Source organism: Aplidium turbinatum, chromosome 3 (genome assembly GCF_918807975.1).
Source record: "Aplidium turbinatum chromosome 3, kaAplTurb1.1, whole genome shotgun sequence".
Lineage (NCBI taxonomy): Eukaryota > Metazoa > Chordata > Ascidiacea > Aplousobranchia > Polyclinidae > Aplidium > Aplidium turbinatum.
In genome coordinates, this window is record NC_137474.1 from 17515213 (window position 1) to 17530672 (window position 15460).

A 15460-nucleotide genomic window follows, 5' to 3' on the forward strand; every position below is an offset into this window, starting at 1 on the left:
ACTCTCACCAGTTTTATTTATTTTATATGGCGAACCAATAATCAAGGAAACGTTAACGACACTGGACAGAAACGGAGCCAGATTTAATGAACAAGTAGTGAGCAACAACAGATATGCAGATGACACTGTCATTCTGGCTGACACCGAGGAAAAATTGCAGGAAAGTAAGGACAATATCAATGAAATCAACAAAAAGTACGGAATGAAACTAAATTCAACGAAAACAAAGACAAGGTTGATAGAAAAAAGCAATAAAAAAAAGAAATAAAAATTAAGCTGAAAGGAAAACATTGGAACAGGTCAATACCTACACATACCTACTAGGGTAATACCTAGGGTTCCACATTACACAAGATAGAAGATGCATCAATGATGTAAAAAGAAGAAGAATCGATCAAGCAAAAGCGTCATTTTGGAAATGTAAGGAATTTTAAAGAGGAGATATAGATTTGCAATTAAAACTCAGACTATTATCTTATATCAAACCGATTATATCATATGAGAGTGAAAGTTGGACCTCAAATAAAGAAATTTACAAAAACATTAATGCTTTTCAACTCTGGTGGTACAGAAGAATAGCCTATTAAATTTATCATATACAGTCAAGTGCACAACAGACTAAGGCGTTTGGTGAACGTAAAGGGAAGATATATTGAAAAATAAGAGTACAGTTTGTTTATTTATACTTTTCTTTGTATTTTTCTTTATATGTGTAAATTTTTTCCTGTTTGGATGTATTGTTATTTCAATAAATATTTGTCTAAATTTGGTTTGATCACCCTGTAAAAAACACATTACATACGAAGTAATTAGTAAAAGAATCGGAGTGCAAGATAGATGGGCAAACGATTTAGCAAAACAAAAGATGAAATGCGCGGGACATATTTTGAGAGGATCGGCAGGACTTGATTTAGCTGATCAGTTGGTTATTGAAGGTATGGTGGACGGAAAGAGGTGCAGGGGAAGGAGACGAATTTGGGGAGATGATGTAAAACAGTGGGCTTACTTGTCATTATCGGAGAAGCAAAAAGAGTAGCGGAACAATGTGACGTGTGGAAACAATTGACAGCCAACCTTCGGCTCGGAGACGGCACATGATGATGATGATGCGACCAAATACGTGTCAGCTTTTCCTCATACCTGCTTGGATTTGAACGCGTTTTTTCGCTGAGTACACTGAGACTTATTCCTATGACTGTACAGTGTATTGACTATCTATTGTTATACAGTGCTGCATTCATTGCAGATATGTGTAGTTTTCAGCGCATTATAATGAAGATAGTCTCAGCGCAGGGAGGTATATCATAACACGAAATAAATTCCTCAATGCCAGACTCAGCCCATATTTTATCCAGTTTTGTGCTTGAGTTGACTGGGTGTCGAACTCACTTCCTCAAACTTGGAGGCGACCACTCTATTTGCTTTGACCATCTCTAGCCATTGTTTCAACAGTACTTTAGTCGTTGGCTGCATAGCCGAGTGGTGAGAGTCGTGGTACGACGCTAGAAAGGGCTAGAAAAGGTACGACACCGCTCAAAAGCGTTCGGCTGTGTCTTTGGCAATACACTTGAAGGCATGCCTGAATGTGGACACGAAGATTGGCTTTCTTGTCTTACCGTCCTCTTAATCTAAATCTTTAAACACTGGGCGTAAGCCTGGATATCACAGAAAAACATAACTTTAATCATGCATTCCTTCCATTTGATCGCTGCTGATGGTGCTTTTCAGACGCATTTTCATTTTATAACTGTGTTTTTATCATGGTTTTTCCTTCCTCCAGGGTTGCTCCGAGTTGAACAGCTTAAGATTTCCGCGATTGATTGGTGAGCTTGAAACGATTGGAGTAAAAGTTCTGGATGATTTTACTGATTGCGTGAAGGTGAGAGTCTGCTAGAGTGCTAGACCCAGCCAGCAAAATCTGTCATTTTTACATTGATTCAACGCAACGTTGAAGCAATGTACAAATGACGGATTTTGCTGTTTGGGAATCTAAAATGGATGTTGTTGGAAAGTGTGAGTTGCAATCTTTTTCAATGTTCTTCTTTTATTGTCGCACTTGATTCCAAGCATTGACTGCCTCTTGCATGAAAAGTTTCCAAGATTCTCTGTTGTTTTCTGTGTGTATTAGGTGTATGTTGGTTTTGTCGGTTTGTTGGTTTAATTTGGTTAATCTTTGTCTGCCTTGGGCACGCTTCCCTTCAATTTTGCTTGTGTGAGAGAGAGATGTTCTAATTTTCCTTTTCGCAGCAGGAAAATTAGAACATCTCTCTCTCACAGGCAAAACTTGAAGGGAAGCGTGCCCAAGGCAGACAAAGATTAACCTACTTAACCCGACAAAACCAACACCAACAAGTCCAACATACATCTATTCAATATTTGCATGAAGTAAAACTTAAAAATCCAATTTACCACATCTATCTGTTGTTTATGTCGTCGGTATGTTGCTTTTAGGGTCGAATGCAGAAAGGTAGCTCAAAATAAACCTAGCTTAACGCCAAGCTCTTCTCAGGCAAGCGGAGTTTTAGTCAAGCTCGGTTTACAACTTGAGCGCGCTGCAGAAACTAATTTGCAAGGTCGCTTGGCCAAGCCACCCTTTGAGGTGCGCTTCATAATAAAACTGGATTTAAGCCACGTTTTTGACGCAAAGTGTGACGTCACTCGACTTGCCATGGTGATTTTTGAAACCTACCCGACAAATATAGTAATTGTCAGTTTAGATTTTAGAAAGTTGTTGGTGTAATTAGGGATGCTTTATTAATGACATCATATAATACCTTTTGTTACATCACAATTGAATTTGAAATGCAGTTTCCAGTTGGTGGTAGCAAGTTAGCAGCCTGTTACAAGACAAGCATGCATATTGATGTAGTAGCAACAATTTGTAGGCTACAAGTAGCAGTTGTTTTTTAACAACTTTGTAACTGAAAAATGGCAGTGAACCATAAATATCTGGAGGTTTGTCAAGGGGCTAAATAGGGAAGGGTATTAATAAAAACACAAATTAGAAGTATTATTGAAGTCTACAAATAGATTGAATGAAGCTGTACGTTGCATCATTCATAGTTTCAAGCAATAACTTCTTTTCTGCCTCTGTATAATTGCTGGATCTGCTTTTTTGTATTCCACCTGTAACTCAAATAAATCTGGTCAGAATTTTCTCCTTAACCTGGTCGTATGAGATGCTGCTAGTAAGCTTCAGCATTTCCAGAAAGGCCTACAGTTCTACAGACGGAGAATGCACATTTTAGCAAGCTTCAAAAACTGCCCTGCACGATGGACTGATTATACTGCGTGGTTGATCCATTGTTTGCCCAAGCATTGATCTTGTTTAGTAACCAGGGCAGGCCCGGACTTAAGGGGGGCAGAGGGTGCAGGTGCCCCGGGGCCCCCATCAGCTAAATCCGGCCCTGAACCAGGGTATGGGATGGAATGGAAGACGTTTTTCCATCTTCCATCCTGAGATTTTCTTCCATCTTAGATATCTTCCATTCCATCTCAGAAATCTTTTCCATCTTCCATTCCATCTTCACATTTTGTGATCTCCACGTTGAATATGCCACAAATAAACCTAAAAATCATAGCTTTCTGATTGGTCAATTCTGCCTCACGACAGTAGGTTTGACAAATACGCGTCAGGCAACAGTTCCGTTGGTTTAATACGAACCGAAAATCGAGTTTCAGCAAGCAACGTAATATTTTGCTTGTCTTGATAAAGTGTAAGAAAGTTAATGATGGAATTGGGATGGAATGACGGCAGATTGTCTTCCATCCCATCATCAAGATCTTCCATTCCTTTCCATCCTTGACATTTTCCATCTTCCATCCACAATCTGTCTTCCATCCCATCCCATTCCCTGTTAGTAACTCCTTAGATTGCAAAGTTGTATTCTCGAAAGTTGCATTCACGAAATGAATACCGAACATGTTTTAGAGGTAACGAACACACAACTTCACCGGAATCCTTTGAAATCCAGTTTGCAAAATGCTTAAGTCAAAATTCGCCGCTGTTAAGTCGCAATTTTGGCGACTTAAATTGGTGGCTCAAAACCTGGAATGAAACGAGTTTTAAGCTAGGCTTAAAGTAAGAATAGTTTCTGCAGCGCAAAACTCGGCTCAAGCCACTATCTAAGCTCGGCTTGCTTAAAACTAGTTTTGAGCTACCTTTCTGCATTCGACCCTTAGTGTGAGTAATACTTTCTAGAGCGATCCTGAAAAGGAATCGAACATGCCAAAAGACGGAACAGTACACGAGCTCACCAGCAATGTAAGGTTATGCTTTGTCATTGCCTTTTATTTTATTTTGAATGTAATCACAGTAATCAATGTTTGTTTAAGTCCAGACCCGCAGCTTGTTTAAGGACTTTTAACATTTTCTTTAGCGCAGAAGGAACTTCAAGTTAAAAAGGTAAAGGCGGTCCCATATACTTGATTCAAGTGTCGGGTATGAGAAGATAAGGTTCTCATTGTACTAAAGCGTCGACACTAAGAAGAGTAGGGTAGCCAGTTCCTTTCTCTCGGCCGCCTTTACTTCAGCAACTACGCCCACCCAATTTATTACACCCTAAGTAGAGGTGATCGGTGTTTTCAACAACCAGCTTAGCCGGGAGTCGAACCAGGTTTGTATTATCGGAAAGCCAACGCCTTACTCGCTACGCCATCCCACCGCCACTCCAATCCCACTTCAATGTAACTGGTAGAAAGCTTAAATTTCTTCTCTATGCTCATCCATCATGCTTCGCGTTTTATTGAAACTTGTTCTTTGTTTGATTACTTTTCTTGTAATGTTGAACCTATTCATTTGTGTGCAGATATTTGCTTTCACAAGACACAAACAAATAAAAACAACAAATTCATGTATTTTTGGTATTTACTAAATGGAAATGAAGTTTTTTTTTATTTTAACATGAAAGAACTTGCTTATTGAGCAGCGTACTCCAAGCCAAGGACAACTCTCCATTCACCACGTACTGGATGGGTTGTTCACAAGAAGTACATTCCAACTACAAGAAGGATCTTTACGCTGCCACACTTGGTGACTAGACCTGAGTCAATGGTTCAAATCCTTGACAGTCCCATAAGCATGTGAAAATTAGGTCGGATTTGGCCTCAAAAGAGGCTTTCTCACTCTTGAACGTAAGTAGGCCTACTAAGCAAAGAAGTAGTAAAAACTCACTTAACCACTTTTTTACCATCCTGTGCAGGCTATGCTCTTCGTGCAACAGTTATCAAAAAACGCCGATATAGCTGGGAGCATGTTGGCCGCTCAACAATCCGAATCCCAATCATCTACAGAAGTCATGAAGAAGTGTCTAGCACAGTACATAAGTATGTCTGGCACATTACATAATCATCTCTGACAGATTGCAATGCATAAGTATCTCTGGCACAATACATCAGTATTTCTGGCACAGTGGACTGTATGTGTGACACAGCACATAAGTATTTCGACAAGAGTTTTAAGCGCAGCCATATACTCTGTTGTAAATCTATTTCGTTAGTGCTAAGCGCAAACTAATGTTGAAAGAACTTTGGTCTGACCCGACATGGTATCGATCCAGCGTCTGCACTCTCATTGGCACGATCTCTAAAGTTCGCAAAACACTTAAGTTTGTATTCGTCCAGGTCACGTGCTTGGAGCATTAAAGCTGAACCTCGAAAACAAATCCCGGGTCTATCTGGACGGTGGCGCATTGGCCTCGGTGTTCCTATTGAACAACTACGATTTCATTCTGAATGCATTGGACAGGTTTGTAGCAAATTTAATTTGCAGCCAAACTCACGAAACACGATTTACCGCAGCAATTATCCTCTGTGTTTCCACACAGATCATGTATTGCCACTGGGCTGCGTTTTAGAAATGTTGCCTGAATTTTCTGTCAAAATTTTACTGATGGTATGATTTTACTATTCGTATATTTTCACTGTATTTTAGTTCAATAAAAACGAGTTCAATGATCAACCTACGTAGATAAAGTAGTTGATTTGTGATGACTCATGACTGGCGTATAACTAGATGCCAATAAGTTATTTTTTTATTTTTCGCCACGTTTTGCACCAAACACTACCATGTTCAATGTTCATTTACTTTCTAAAGTTGACGAGACCTTATGATCCAACCCAGACAGCAAATCAGTCGTTTTTTAATCATTGGTTCAGCGTCTGCAGACGTTGAATCAATGTATCAAGGGTCAAGGCTTTGTCAGTCCGAGGATAAAGATTTAAAAACCAAAACCAACCATGTAAAACACGACTGATTTGCTGTATGGGAAGTTAACTTACTTACTTTCATCATTTGTTTCAAGACACGGTCTTCTTATCCTGGTTGAGCTCTCTACTCCTGAAGTCCGGAAGATATACAAAGGATTCATCGAGGAGCAGATGATGAAGTACATGAGGAGTTGGGATAAATTCCAGGGATACGTATCAACCGAGAGCAAGGGATCCACGGTGGACGCCCAACCTGGAGTTAAGGTGAAGAAGAGCAGGATTTGTCATCATGATCTGCAATTCTGCATCCTCTGCACTATTTTTTCATGTGTTCATTTGCTCAGTGAAAGTAAAGTTGTAATTCCGTAGTTGCATGGACATCAGAGCTGCAAAGATTGAACTAACATTAGCACTGGTGTGCGTGCACAACAGGGTGTCCCATTTTTGGGTTGATGTTTCAATTTTCTCGCTCCCACATTTCATGTGGTGCCTATTGATGAGAAAACTACAGGTGTACATTTTTAGCTCCATATCTTAATTTTTAAGGGGTCCTCAATTGATCTAAAATTTAAGCATTTTTTACCAAAAAAGGACACTTTTTGAGCTACTTGAGGACCCCGGCTATTGTTAACTATGTTTTGTCAATTTCATGTTCTGTCCATTTGTCATGCACTGTTTTAAATAGCAGATAAGTGAGCACTTGTAGATCTATAATGTTTTGATATGGCGTTCGTAGACATAAACTTGTAAACAATTTATGTCTACATGCTCAATGAAGTATTATAATGGTTTTCCTACATAACCACTAATTCTGTACATATACGTTTTTCTTTCCCAGTGTTTGAAGCGGTGGTACCAAACACAAGTTCTACAATGTTATTAGTCAGGTCTTAAGATTCTAATAGCTTTACAATTTCTTTGCTTTGGCATTCTCCGGTAGAATTTTATTTTTATATCTGGCTTTGTTTAATTTATGCTCAATGTGCAGTTTTATCTGTTTGTTAAATACTCATATCTGGTACTAATTTGGTCTAATTGTTCAAAACTTAATCAAATTAAAAAAGCAAATGACAACATTTGTTTTTTAGTACAACATGCTATCTTTACATTTTTATTAATTGTGCAACACAAAATGATTGCTCCCAATTAAAAAATGTTAGAGTAAGAAGGATAGAAGACGTTAAAGTAAAAAATTAAATGTAGAGGGTTCTCAAGTAGCTCAAAAAGTGCCATTTTTGGTAAAAATGGCTAAATTTTAGATCAATTGAGGACCCCTTAAAAATTAAGATATGGAGCTAAAATTGAATACCTGTAATTTTTTCACCAATGGGCACCACATGCAAGGTGGGAACAAAAAAATTGAAACATCAACCCAAAACTGGAACACACCTCATTGTGCATAACAATCCCTTCTATCATTTCCTGCCTTCACACGTTTTACTGCACAATCGTGTTGTTAGTCTGTCCTGATTTCGTCAATTGAATATGACCCTAACAAACATCTACGTAAGCCTCCGAGCCTGTGGGTAATTTTATGCAACTCTGGCTTAAGGCGTCATGTCTGGTACCGTAGGCCTATTGCGTAATTACATTACTATGGTAACATATAGCCTGGTTTCTATCGCCTTGAGATGTCAAGCTCAGTATAAATGACGATCACCAGTTTTACTGCCACGATCTCTGTGCGTGCTGTCACTAGTCTCATCCTTTCTTGTACACTTAACATCCATGACATTGATTTTTTTTCAGCTCCGCGACAAGGACAAGCAAATCGTCAAAGACAAGTTCAAATCGTTCAACGACGACTTTGAAGAGTTGGTCCGCACCCACCAACGCTGGGCTATGCCCAACCACGACATGAAGCGAGAGATCAGAGGGATGGTTAAGGACAGGATCGTACCGGGATACACTCAATTCCGGGACAAGTCAGTTGTTTTTTAACTACCTTAAGATTTCAAATTTGTCATTGTTTGAGTTTCAGACAGGAATCCCTGGTTTCAGTGCTGCTGAAATTTAAATAACAAAATGTTCTTGAGAAGGTGCACTACTGCACCATACTAAGTTCAACTCGTGGCTTTCCATAAACAATTTTTGAAGAGATAAAAGTTTCCTAGTGAGCTTTCGGTATACGCTACATAAAATCCTGACACTATTAATGAAATTTAAAAAAGTATTTGGCAACCCTGATAGTTTGCTTGGCAACTGTGGTTACTTTTTTTACCGAGCTCAGTAGGGCTTCTGTTATTCGTCATTTCCACGTCTAGCGATGATGGAACGATTCAGACAAAATAGATCTTACAAACTGTGTTTTTAGAAACTCAAACTATTCACTTGTTCAGGTTCCGCATGGTGCAGTTCACCAAGAACATAGACAAGTATCTCAAGTACACTGCGGACGAGGTGGCTGACAACATTGAAAAGTTGTTCAATCAAAGTTCCGCATGAGTTCGACTCGTAGCGATGCGTATAGGTCGCTTTCGTCACCGGTTCCTCTTATGCTTGACTGTGATTCATTATTTTGTCTTTTAATCAATGGTGCAATCAAACGATTGGGCACTTGATCCAACTGCTCAATGTTTTCAAACTCAACAGTTGTAAAGACTTGTGGCACGCATCAGCGACTGCCCACCTTCACGACGTCATCATCATCATCATAAATCTTGCTTCATTCTGACCGAACAATGGTCGATTTATCACAGTAATAACCGCTATCGTCAGAATCTGACAACTCGCCTCTCCTGTTGTTATGGCAACGCCACCAGGTGGCAGTCGCCTGTTATCCGCTTTGAGAAACACAAACGAAGCAGACTCAAGATGACATGAACAACGTTTTGAGTTCTGTAGCATGAATTAGTGGTGCGATACTGATGAGCCCAACAGTCTTGGCGAAACAGGATGTCTATTCGGTTATGAGAAACAACAAAAATCAAACCAAAGTTTTGATTGAAAACGGTGGAGGACTTTGAACTCTTGGCCATTAATACAAAAATAAGTTGAGGAGCACTGACTTGCACATTAAAGGTGGCTCCAAATTGGCCAATGGCCTTGTGTATCCCGCTGACAGGCACTTATTCAGTGACGTTCGGTGGCTTAAACCGTTGGGAAAGCAACTTGGAAATATGCTGCAGCAAGGTAGTAGGCACGAAGGGCGTAACCGTCGGGCGAAGCCCGAAGGCAACACTTAAAATCTGTCAAATTGTGCTTCGCCTATGTCGTGATCATACATCCATTTAATGTTTAGAAGTCATGAACAATCTTAATTTTAACGTTGCAGGACCAAAATCCAGTGTTAGACATGGAATAATAGTTGTCTAAATATTTAATTCGTCATGAATGTTCATTCTCAGATATTCAGTTAGGCCTACACTACAAAAACTAACACTTAGGCCTAAACATTACAACCGCAAGCAATTTGTACAATAAGCTGGATAAGTTTGCTTCCTGCGTATAGAAGCTTAACGAACTAAATATTGCATCCGCACCTGAACGTTCATTGGCGAAGTAACGTTATATCAACGCTGTAAAAAGGGCAAAGGCATGACTATGAAAGCTAGTAGGCTAAAGTACATGGCGGGAAGACATCAAAAAACAGCAACAATCTTTTCGCCTTTATGATGCTGTGTTGTGTACCGTGACGAGAGACCATTCTGTGCGTATGACGAGTTAGTCTAGCGATTGTACGCATTGACGTCACTAGGAAAGCAACTTTAACCATAACACATCTGATTGGCTAAGCAGCTAGTGACGTTTTGCAAAACGAGTGAGGATTGGATAAAGCGAAGGCGTTTTTGAACGTGGGGAAAGCAACTTTGAAAGTTGATTTTCCGGGAGCCTCAGTGGTTGTTTCGGACAGGAGGGTTTGCGTTAATTGGCATTTATAGGCAAGACATGCGGTTTGGTGAGGACTTAGACTACTCACAAGCGTTACGAATAATTCTAGTCACAAACACAGTAATTTTCAAGTTAAAATAGACGTGATAAAAATAATAGAAGTTAAACCTAGAATTCAGTCAATATATTTTGCATAGTTTTCGCTCAGGTAAGCACTGCTTTCCCTCACCGATCGTCACTGCACTTATTATGTTATATGGATATGTTCATTGGGGTATCGTTAAGTCAATGCGGTATCTTCAGTACAAAGAAATTTTAATCAGGTGCTTCTGTTGAAAGCCCGAAAGTTGTCGCAATGTATTTCGACATAATTTGAGAGTGCATATTTACATATACCAATACAAAAGTTGACATTAATCTTCCCTTAGAGACCAACGGCTTTGTGTAATGCGGGTAACACTTCTCATTTGTTTAGTTTAGATTTGTTTTGTCGTAGACTTGTGAGTGTTAAAGAAGAGTTAATAGCCCCGCACCTCGAGCATACAGTATATTGAGAGTGATGCCTTAATTAAAATTGGCTGCTGAACAGTTCAGTTTTCTTCATTGATCTATATTATTAATATTACTATTATGCGTCATATTTTGTGATTGAGTCGCATCGATTGCAATAAACCACAACAACATGTGCGAGTGATGTCACGAAGGGAGTAAGTCCATCTGCTAATCCTACGTTGCTTTTTAAGGAGCCCGTTGTCCATCTTACAGCTGGTATGCAATTCTGATGTGTTTTCCATTTATTTTGTAATATATGTACGTATGATACTTGATCTTTGCAGTTTTATTTTTAATTGGGCTCGAACCGCTAACACAGCAACTGCTAACATGACTGGATGGTTTGAACGATAGCCGTACATATCAAAACAGCCATCTGTGTTCAGCTTGAAAAAATACATTCATAACTGCAAAAAAGGGTGTCTGTTTCAATCCGTCAATCAAGATAATTAATCCTTTTCATTACAATTACATGGAATAGTTCAGTTGGGTTATCTCTTTATGGCAGGTCTACGTACGCAATGGGGTGGGTTGCGAAACGGACTTTTTCACCAAATTGAAAACCTAAAATGATTATTTAAAAATAGGCCCCAAAAAACACTCCATGCTTAACCTGAGCTTCTCACACTACCAACTTTGCACTAATTAACTGATAGGCCTACACATTTAAAATATGCTCAGCTAATTATTGGTCAACACTTTTTGATTTCTTACACCAGAACCTTAGTTCTATCCATGATAATATTATTGCATAAAATTGAAGGTAGCCTATAGTTATCGATAAACAAACATGTTTCAAATATTCCCCCTTTGGCCAACTGGAGGCAATTTTTCAAGAAAAATGAGGTAGTTAAGTTTTTTTGACAAATTTAAACCAGATGAGCAATTTCGTGAAGTTTCAGTCCCTGGTTGCCCAATAAATAAAAAAGATAGAAAATGCGTAGGTATCCTACCTTAAGCTTACAAATTTTGTGGTTTTAATTTAATTTTTTTTAAATGAAATTAAACTGTTGTGTCGAATGGTATTACGGTAGTCTACTTACAAAAATTACCGATTTAAATACAGTGGTCACACTGCCCACCTTTTCCTTATAATAATGCCTGACAAAACCCTAGTAATGTAGCCTACGTGTCTTACAAATTTATTGTTGCCTCGGTCGGCAAACGAAATCAAAGTTGGTAGTGTGAGAATATTTTTTTCTAACTGCGGCGCATTCAATTTATTTTACTTTGTCCGAATACAACACTAATGAATTGATCGGCAGCCGTGGCCGAGTGGTTAGCGCGTTGGGCTCGCAGTCGAGAGCCTGCATGTTCGACTCCAGCCACCCGCACTTGCTGTTGTTTCTCTGGGCAAGAAACTTTACGATAATTGCCTCTACCCAGTGATCGATTTCGAGTAATGGGTAGTACAAAATTTAAGTCATAAGTAGAGTAGACAACCGGAAACAGACATTGCCGTCGGCTGCAGCGTGGGTCAGGTGTACGTCGGAAGGCGTACACCGATGCATAGCGCTCAAGTCCGCTGTCCCGCAATGCAGGATAAAGATAATAAAACAAACAATAAAGTTAAAAACAGAGGGCGGAAACAAATCGAAGGTCGCCAAACCACAAAAGTTTAAGATTTAAACTTGCATACGATATAGATTTAGAGGTTACGTGAAAACAAATTAAGCACGGCTACCAAACACAATGAAGAAAGTATAAAAATCACTTTATGAACCTACAACCGGTTCTGAAGTTGCGGATTTCGAAAGGTACCTGACCATTCGAAGCATCCACCCACCTGGCTGCAGGTTCATAAACCGCACATAACGAATCTGTCCTTTCTTTGCTTGCCTAGTCTTTAACAATCCTTCGCACCTCATGTCGACACTGAGAGATTGATAATGCCTGGAGTTATGTATTTAAAACCTCAAAAATGAATCAATTAATAAATAGTATAGTATATATACATAGTAGGATGTTTCATTTTTTCACGATTTTTGAAATTGAAAATGCTTGGGGTCTAATCAGATCGGATTTTGGCCACATACAGCCGATTCAAAATATTTTTTTGATCGGACAACTTTTAGAGGGTGCGCGACCCCCCCAAAGTTTGAAAATTTGAAGCGTGGGAAAATTTGCAGGAAGTATGCGATATCTCGGTAACGGAAGGAGATAGGAAGACGGGCAAGGTGTCAACTTGTTCGGAATGGCCAACTTCCTATCTGCGCTTAATACATTTTACTACCCTATCTGCAACGGAAAAAAAGTTAATTGCGAAAAACTGTTTTTTTCATATTTTCGATGTTTTCTTCCCAGTTCTACAGAAGCAAATCCCTTCCAGTAACTGCAGTGATGACAAATGACATTTTTTACGAACAAAGGGTTTTGTTAAATGCACTTTGATCTAACAATGCAGGTGGACGACTTGTAGAATATTATACTGTGCTTTTTAAGTTTTCAGAACTACATTCTTGTTCGAGTTTGTAGTAAGAAGATTTGTTAGTTATAATGTATAGGGTTGTTTTGAGAAGCTCCCGTTGCAGATTGAGTCGATGTCATTCGCCATCTGCTGGTATAATTTACCATGGATTGTCATTGCAGGTGTTAAGATTTAAGTATTGGCTATTTGTACCCAGAAGTAGTTAGTTCAATTGCTATTATGCCAGAAACAAGACTTGACGCCAGTGAGACATTGCAGAAATTTGAAAAGCTGCCAGGGAATGTACTACCCACAAACATAAGCGTTCTTCACCACTACATTTTTTTATGCAAGCAATGCAGTGAAACGAATCCCAAGTTCTTTAAGAAGCCTCCATGTTTTGCTGATGTCAAGGGACAGTTGATAAATGATATAGTTCATGTTTGGGTTAGTGCCAGCCTTCCGGTGATAAGCATCATTCGAGTTGAGACCAGGTTAAAACTGCTCATCAACAAATTTAAGGCAATCAAGAAAAGAAAACAGCCACAGACGGGAGCGACAGAAAGTATATTCCATGAGCTGTTTGATATATGCAAGTGTAAATGTGCCATTCCATCACAGGTGAAGTTTTACAACGGCAGACTTTCTTGTAGCTGTCAATGGATGCACCGTATCCCAGAAGAGGAGGTTGAGTTTTTGCAAGATCAAAGTTCTGCTAGAAAGATGTTTATTACTGCATCTCGCGACAGATCTTTTACTTTAAGGGTAAAAAAATAGATTGAGTCATCAGAGTTCTTACCAGCAAAAGTTACCAAGTGAAGATGAACCATCTTGCTCTTATTCGACCAGCTCAGAAACTTCCAGCCTGGTAGCACAGGAGAGGCTAAGGCGAAGACCTGCAGATATGATTACACCTGATATAACCGTTTCCAGCAGTGAGTCTTCGGAAGATGAGACACGAGGCTTAATTCTTGATCCTGATTTCGCCAAGACAGCAGTAACAGGTGGCAAGATGTACACAAAAAAACGAAAAATTGCCGTAAGTTCTTTAAGCTGTATGTTAGCTGACCGGCGAAACACTTCTACTCGCCAACAATCTGACCAGTTGCTTGCATGTGCTGGTGACGATATTGCTGCCTCACCGACTACCATGTATAGATGTAGGGAGAAAACAAGAAAGCTGTGTTTAGAAAACTGTGATGATGACATCTCTGCTTCCGATTTCCTGCAGCTTCATTATGATGATCGAAATGTGAATGGTATGGATCGTTATGTGTTTTTGGTTCAAACGCATGATCGAGCAAAGAACAAAACTATGGAAAGAGTTATCGGAGTAAAGTCTTTTCTCAAGGAAATTTCTGTTAATAGTGAAGCTGTCTTTAATGCGATTATTGGTGCATGTGGTGCATTTAAGCAATGCTGAAGAATAATCATTAAGTGTTACATGCCGGCAGTAATTTTTATTCTTGGGTAACATGCCCGAATTTTCGTTCTACATGATGTTGCTTATTTGTTTTGCTTTCACTGGTCATGACTGGGGGATCCCTGTTCCTGCGTTTGAGTACCTCTAGTCCGCAAGTATTGTACATACTGTTGAATTTATGATTTTCTTCGCGTTCACATGGTGTATGACTCTTGATTTGCACAGCCACGTCAATGTCAACTGTTTTGTTTAATTACTCTGTGTTGGTAGCTTATGCTGAAACGTTTACATGTGAGAGACACTGTGCGATAGGAGATGACGGTATTCTAAGCCAATCGTGAAAGGAAGTCCATTGTTGTGTAACATTCGATGCACACTTGTACCCTATGCCATAGCACATGTTTGTTGCTCTCTATAACTTGTAATCACTGTAGTTACTGGTTCCAAGGGTTTTGCTTCTGTAGAACGAAACATCGAAAATATGAAAAAAACAGTTTTTTGCAATTAACTTTTTTTTCGTTGCAGATAGGGTAGCAAAATGTATTAAACGCAGATAGGAAGTTGGCCATTCCGCACAAGTTGACACCTTACACGTCTTCCTATCACTTTCCGTTACCGAGATATCGCATATTTCCTGCAAATTTTCCCACGCTTCAAATTTTCAAACTTTGGGGGGGCCGCGCACCCTCTAAAAGTCGTCCGATCGAAAAAATATTTTGGATCGGTTGTTTGTGGCCAAAATCCGATCTGATTAGACCCCAAGCATTTTTGATTTCAAAAATCGTGAAAAAATGAAACATCCTAATACATAGTATACTATACATAGTATAGGACTACTGAAAAGTAGACCAGCAACAAAACAGTAAAATAAAGTGGAAAATAGCTACAATATAATCGAACAACGAAGAATACAAAAGTTTTTAACAATTCATTAATTAATAAAATTAATTTGCGTTCTTCTGGTGACTATTTACTAGGTTACCTCGTGATGTTAAAGATGATAACTAGCTTTTTTTTCCGACGTTTCGTCAGTCAGCACG

The 15460-nt window shown here is 39.2% G+C and overlaps 1 protein-coding gene across 3 annotated transcripts in view; it reads left to right on the forward strand.

Moving 5' to 3' along the window:
- LOC145766345 (exocyst complex component 7-like) overlaps window positions 1-10971 on the forward strand; it is a 49926-nt gene extending 38955 nt beyond the window's left edge. For all 3 annotated transcript variants that reach the window (XM_082578037.1, XM_082578039.1, XM_082578040.1), the window contains 7 exons: window positions 1781-1879; window positions 4202-4264; window positions 5202-5325; window positions 5623-5746; window positions 6303-6471; window positions 7957-8132; window positions 8547-10971. In XM_082578037.1, the coding sequence (XP_082434163.1) occupies window positions 1781-1879; window positions 4202-4264; window positions 5202-5325; window positions 5623-5746; window positions 6303-6471; window positions 7957-8132; window positions 8547-8652 (861 nt within the window). In that variant the 3' untranslated portion in view covers window positions 8653-10971. The remainder of the gene's footprint in view (window positions 1-1780; window positions 1880-4201; window positions 4265-5201; window positions 5326-5622; window positions 5747-6302; window positions 6472-7956; window positions 8133-8546) is intronic.
- The last annotated feature ends 4489 nt before the right edge of the window (window positions 10972-15460 follow it).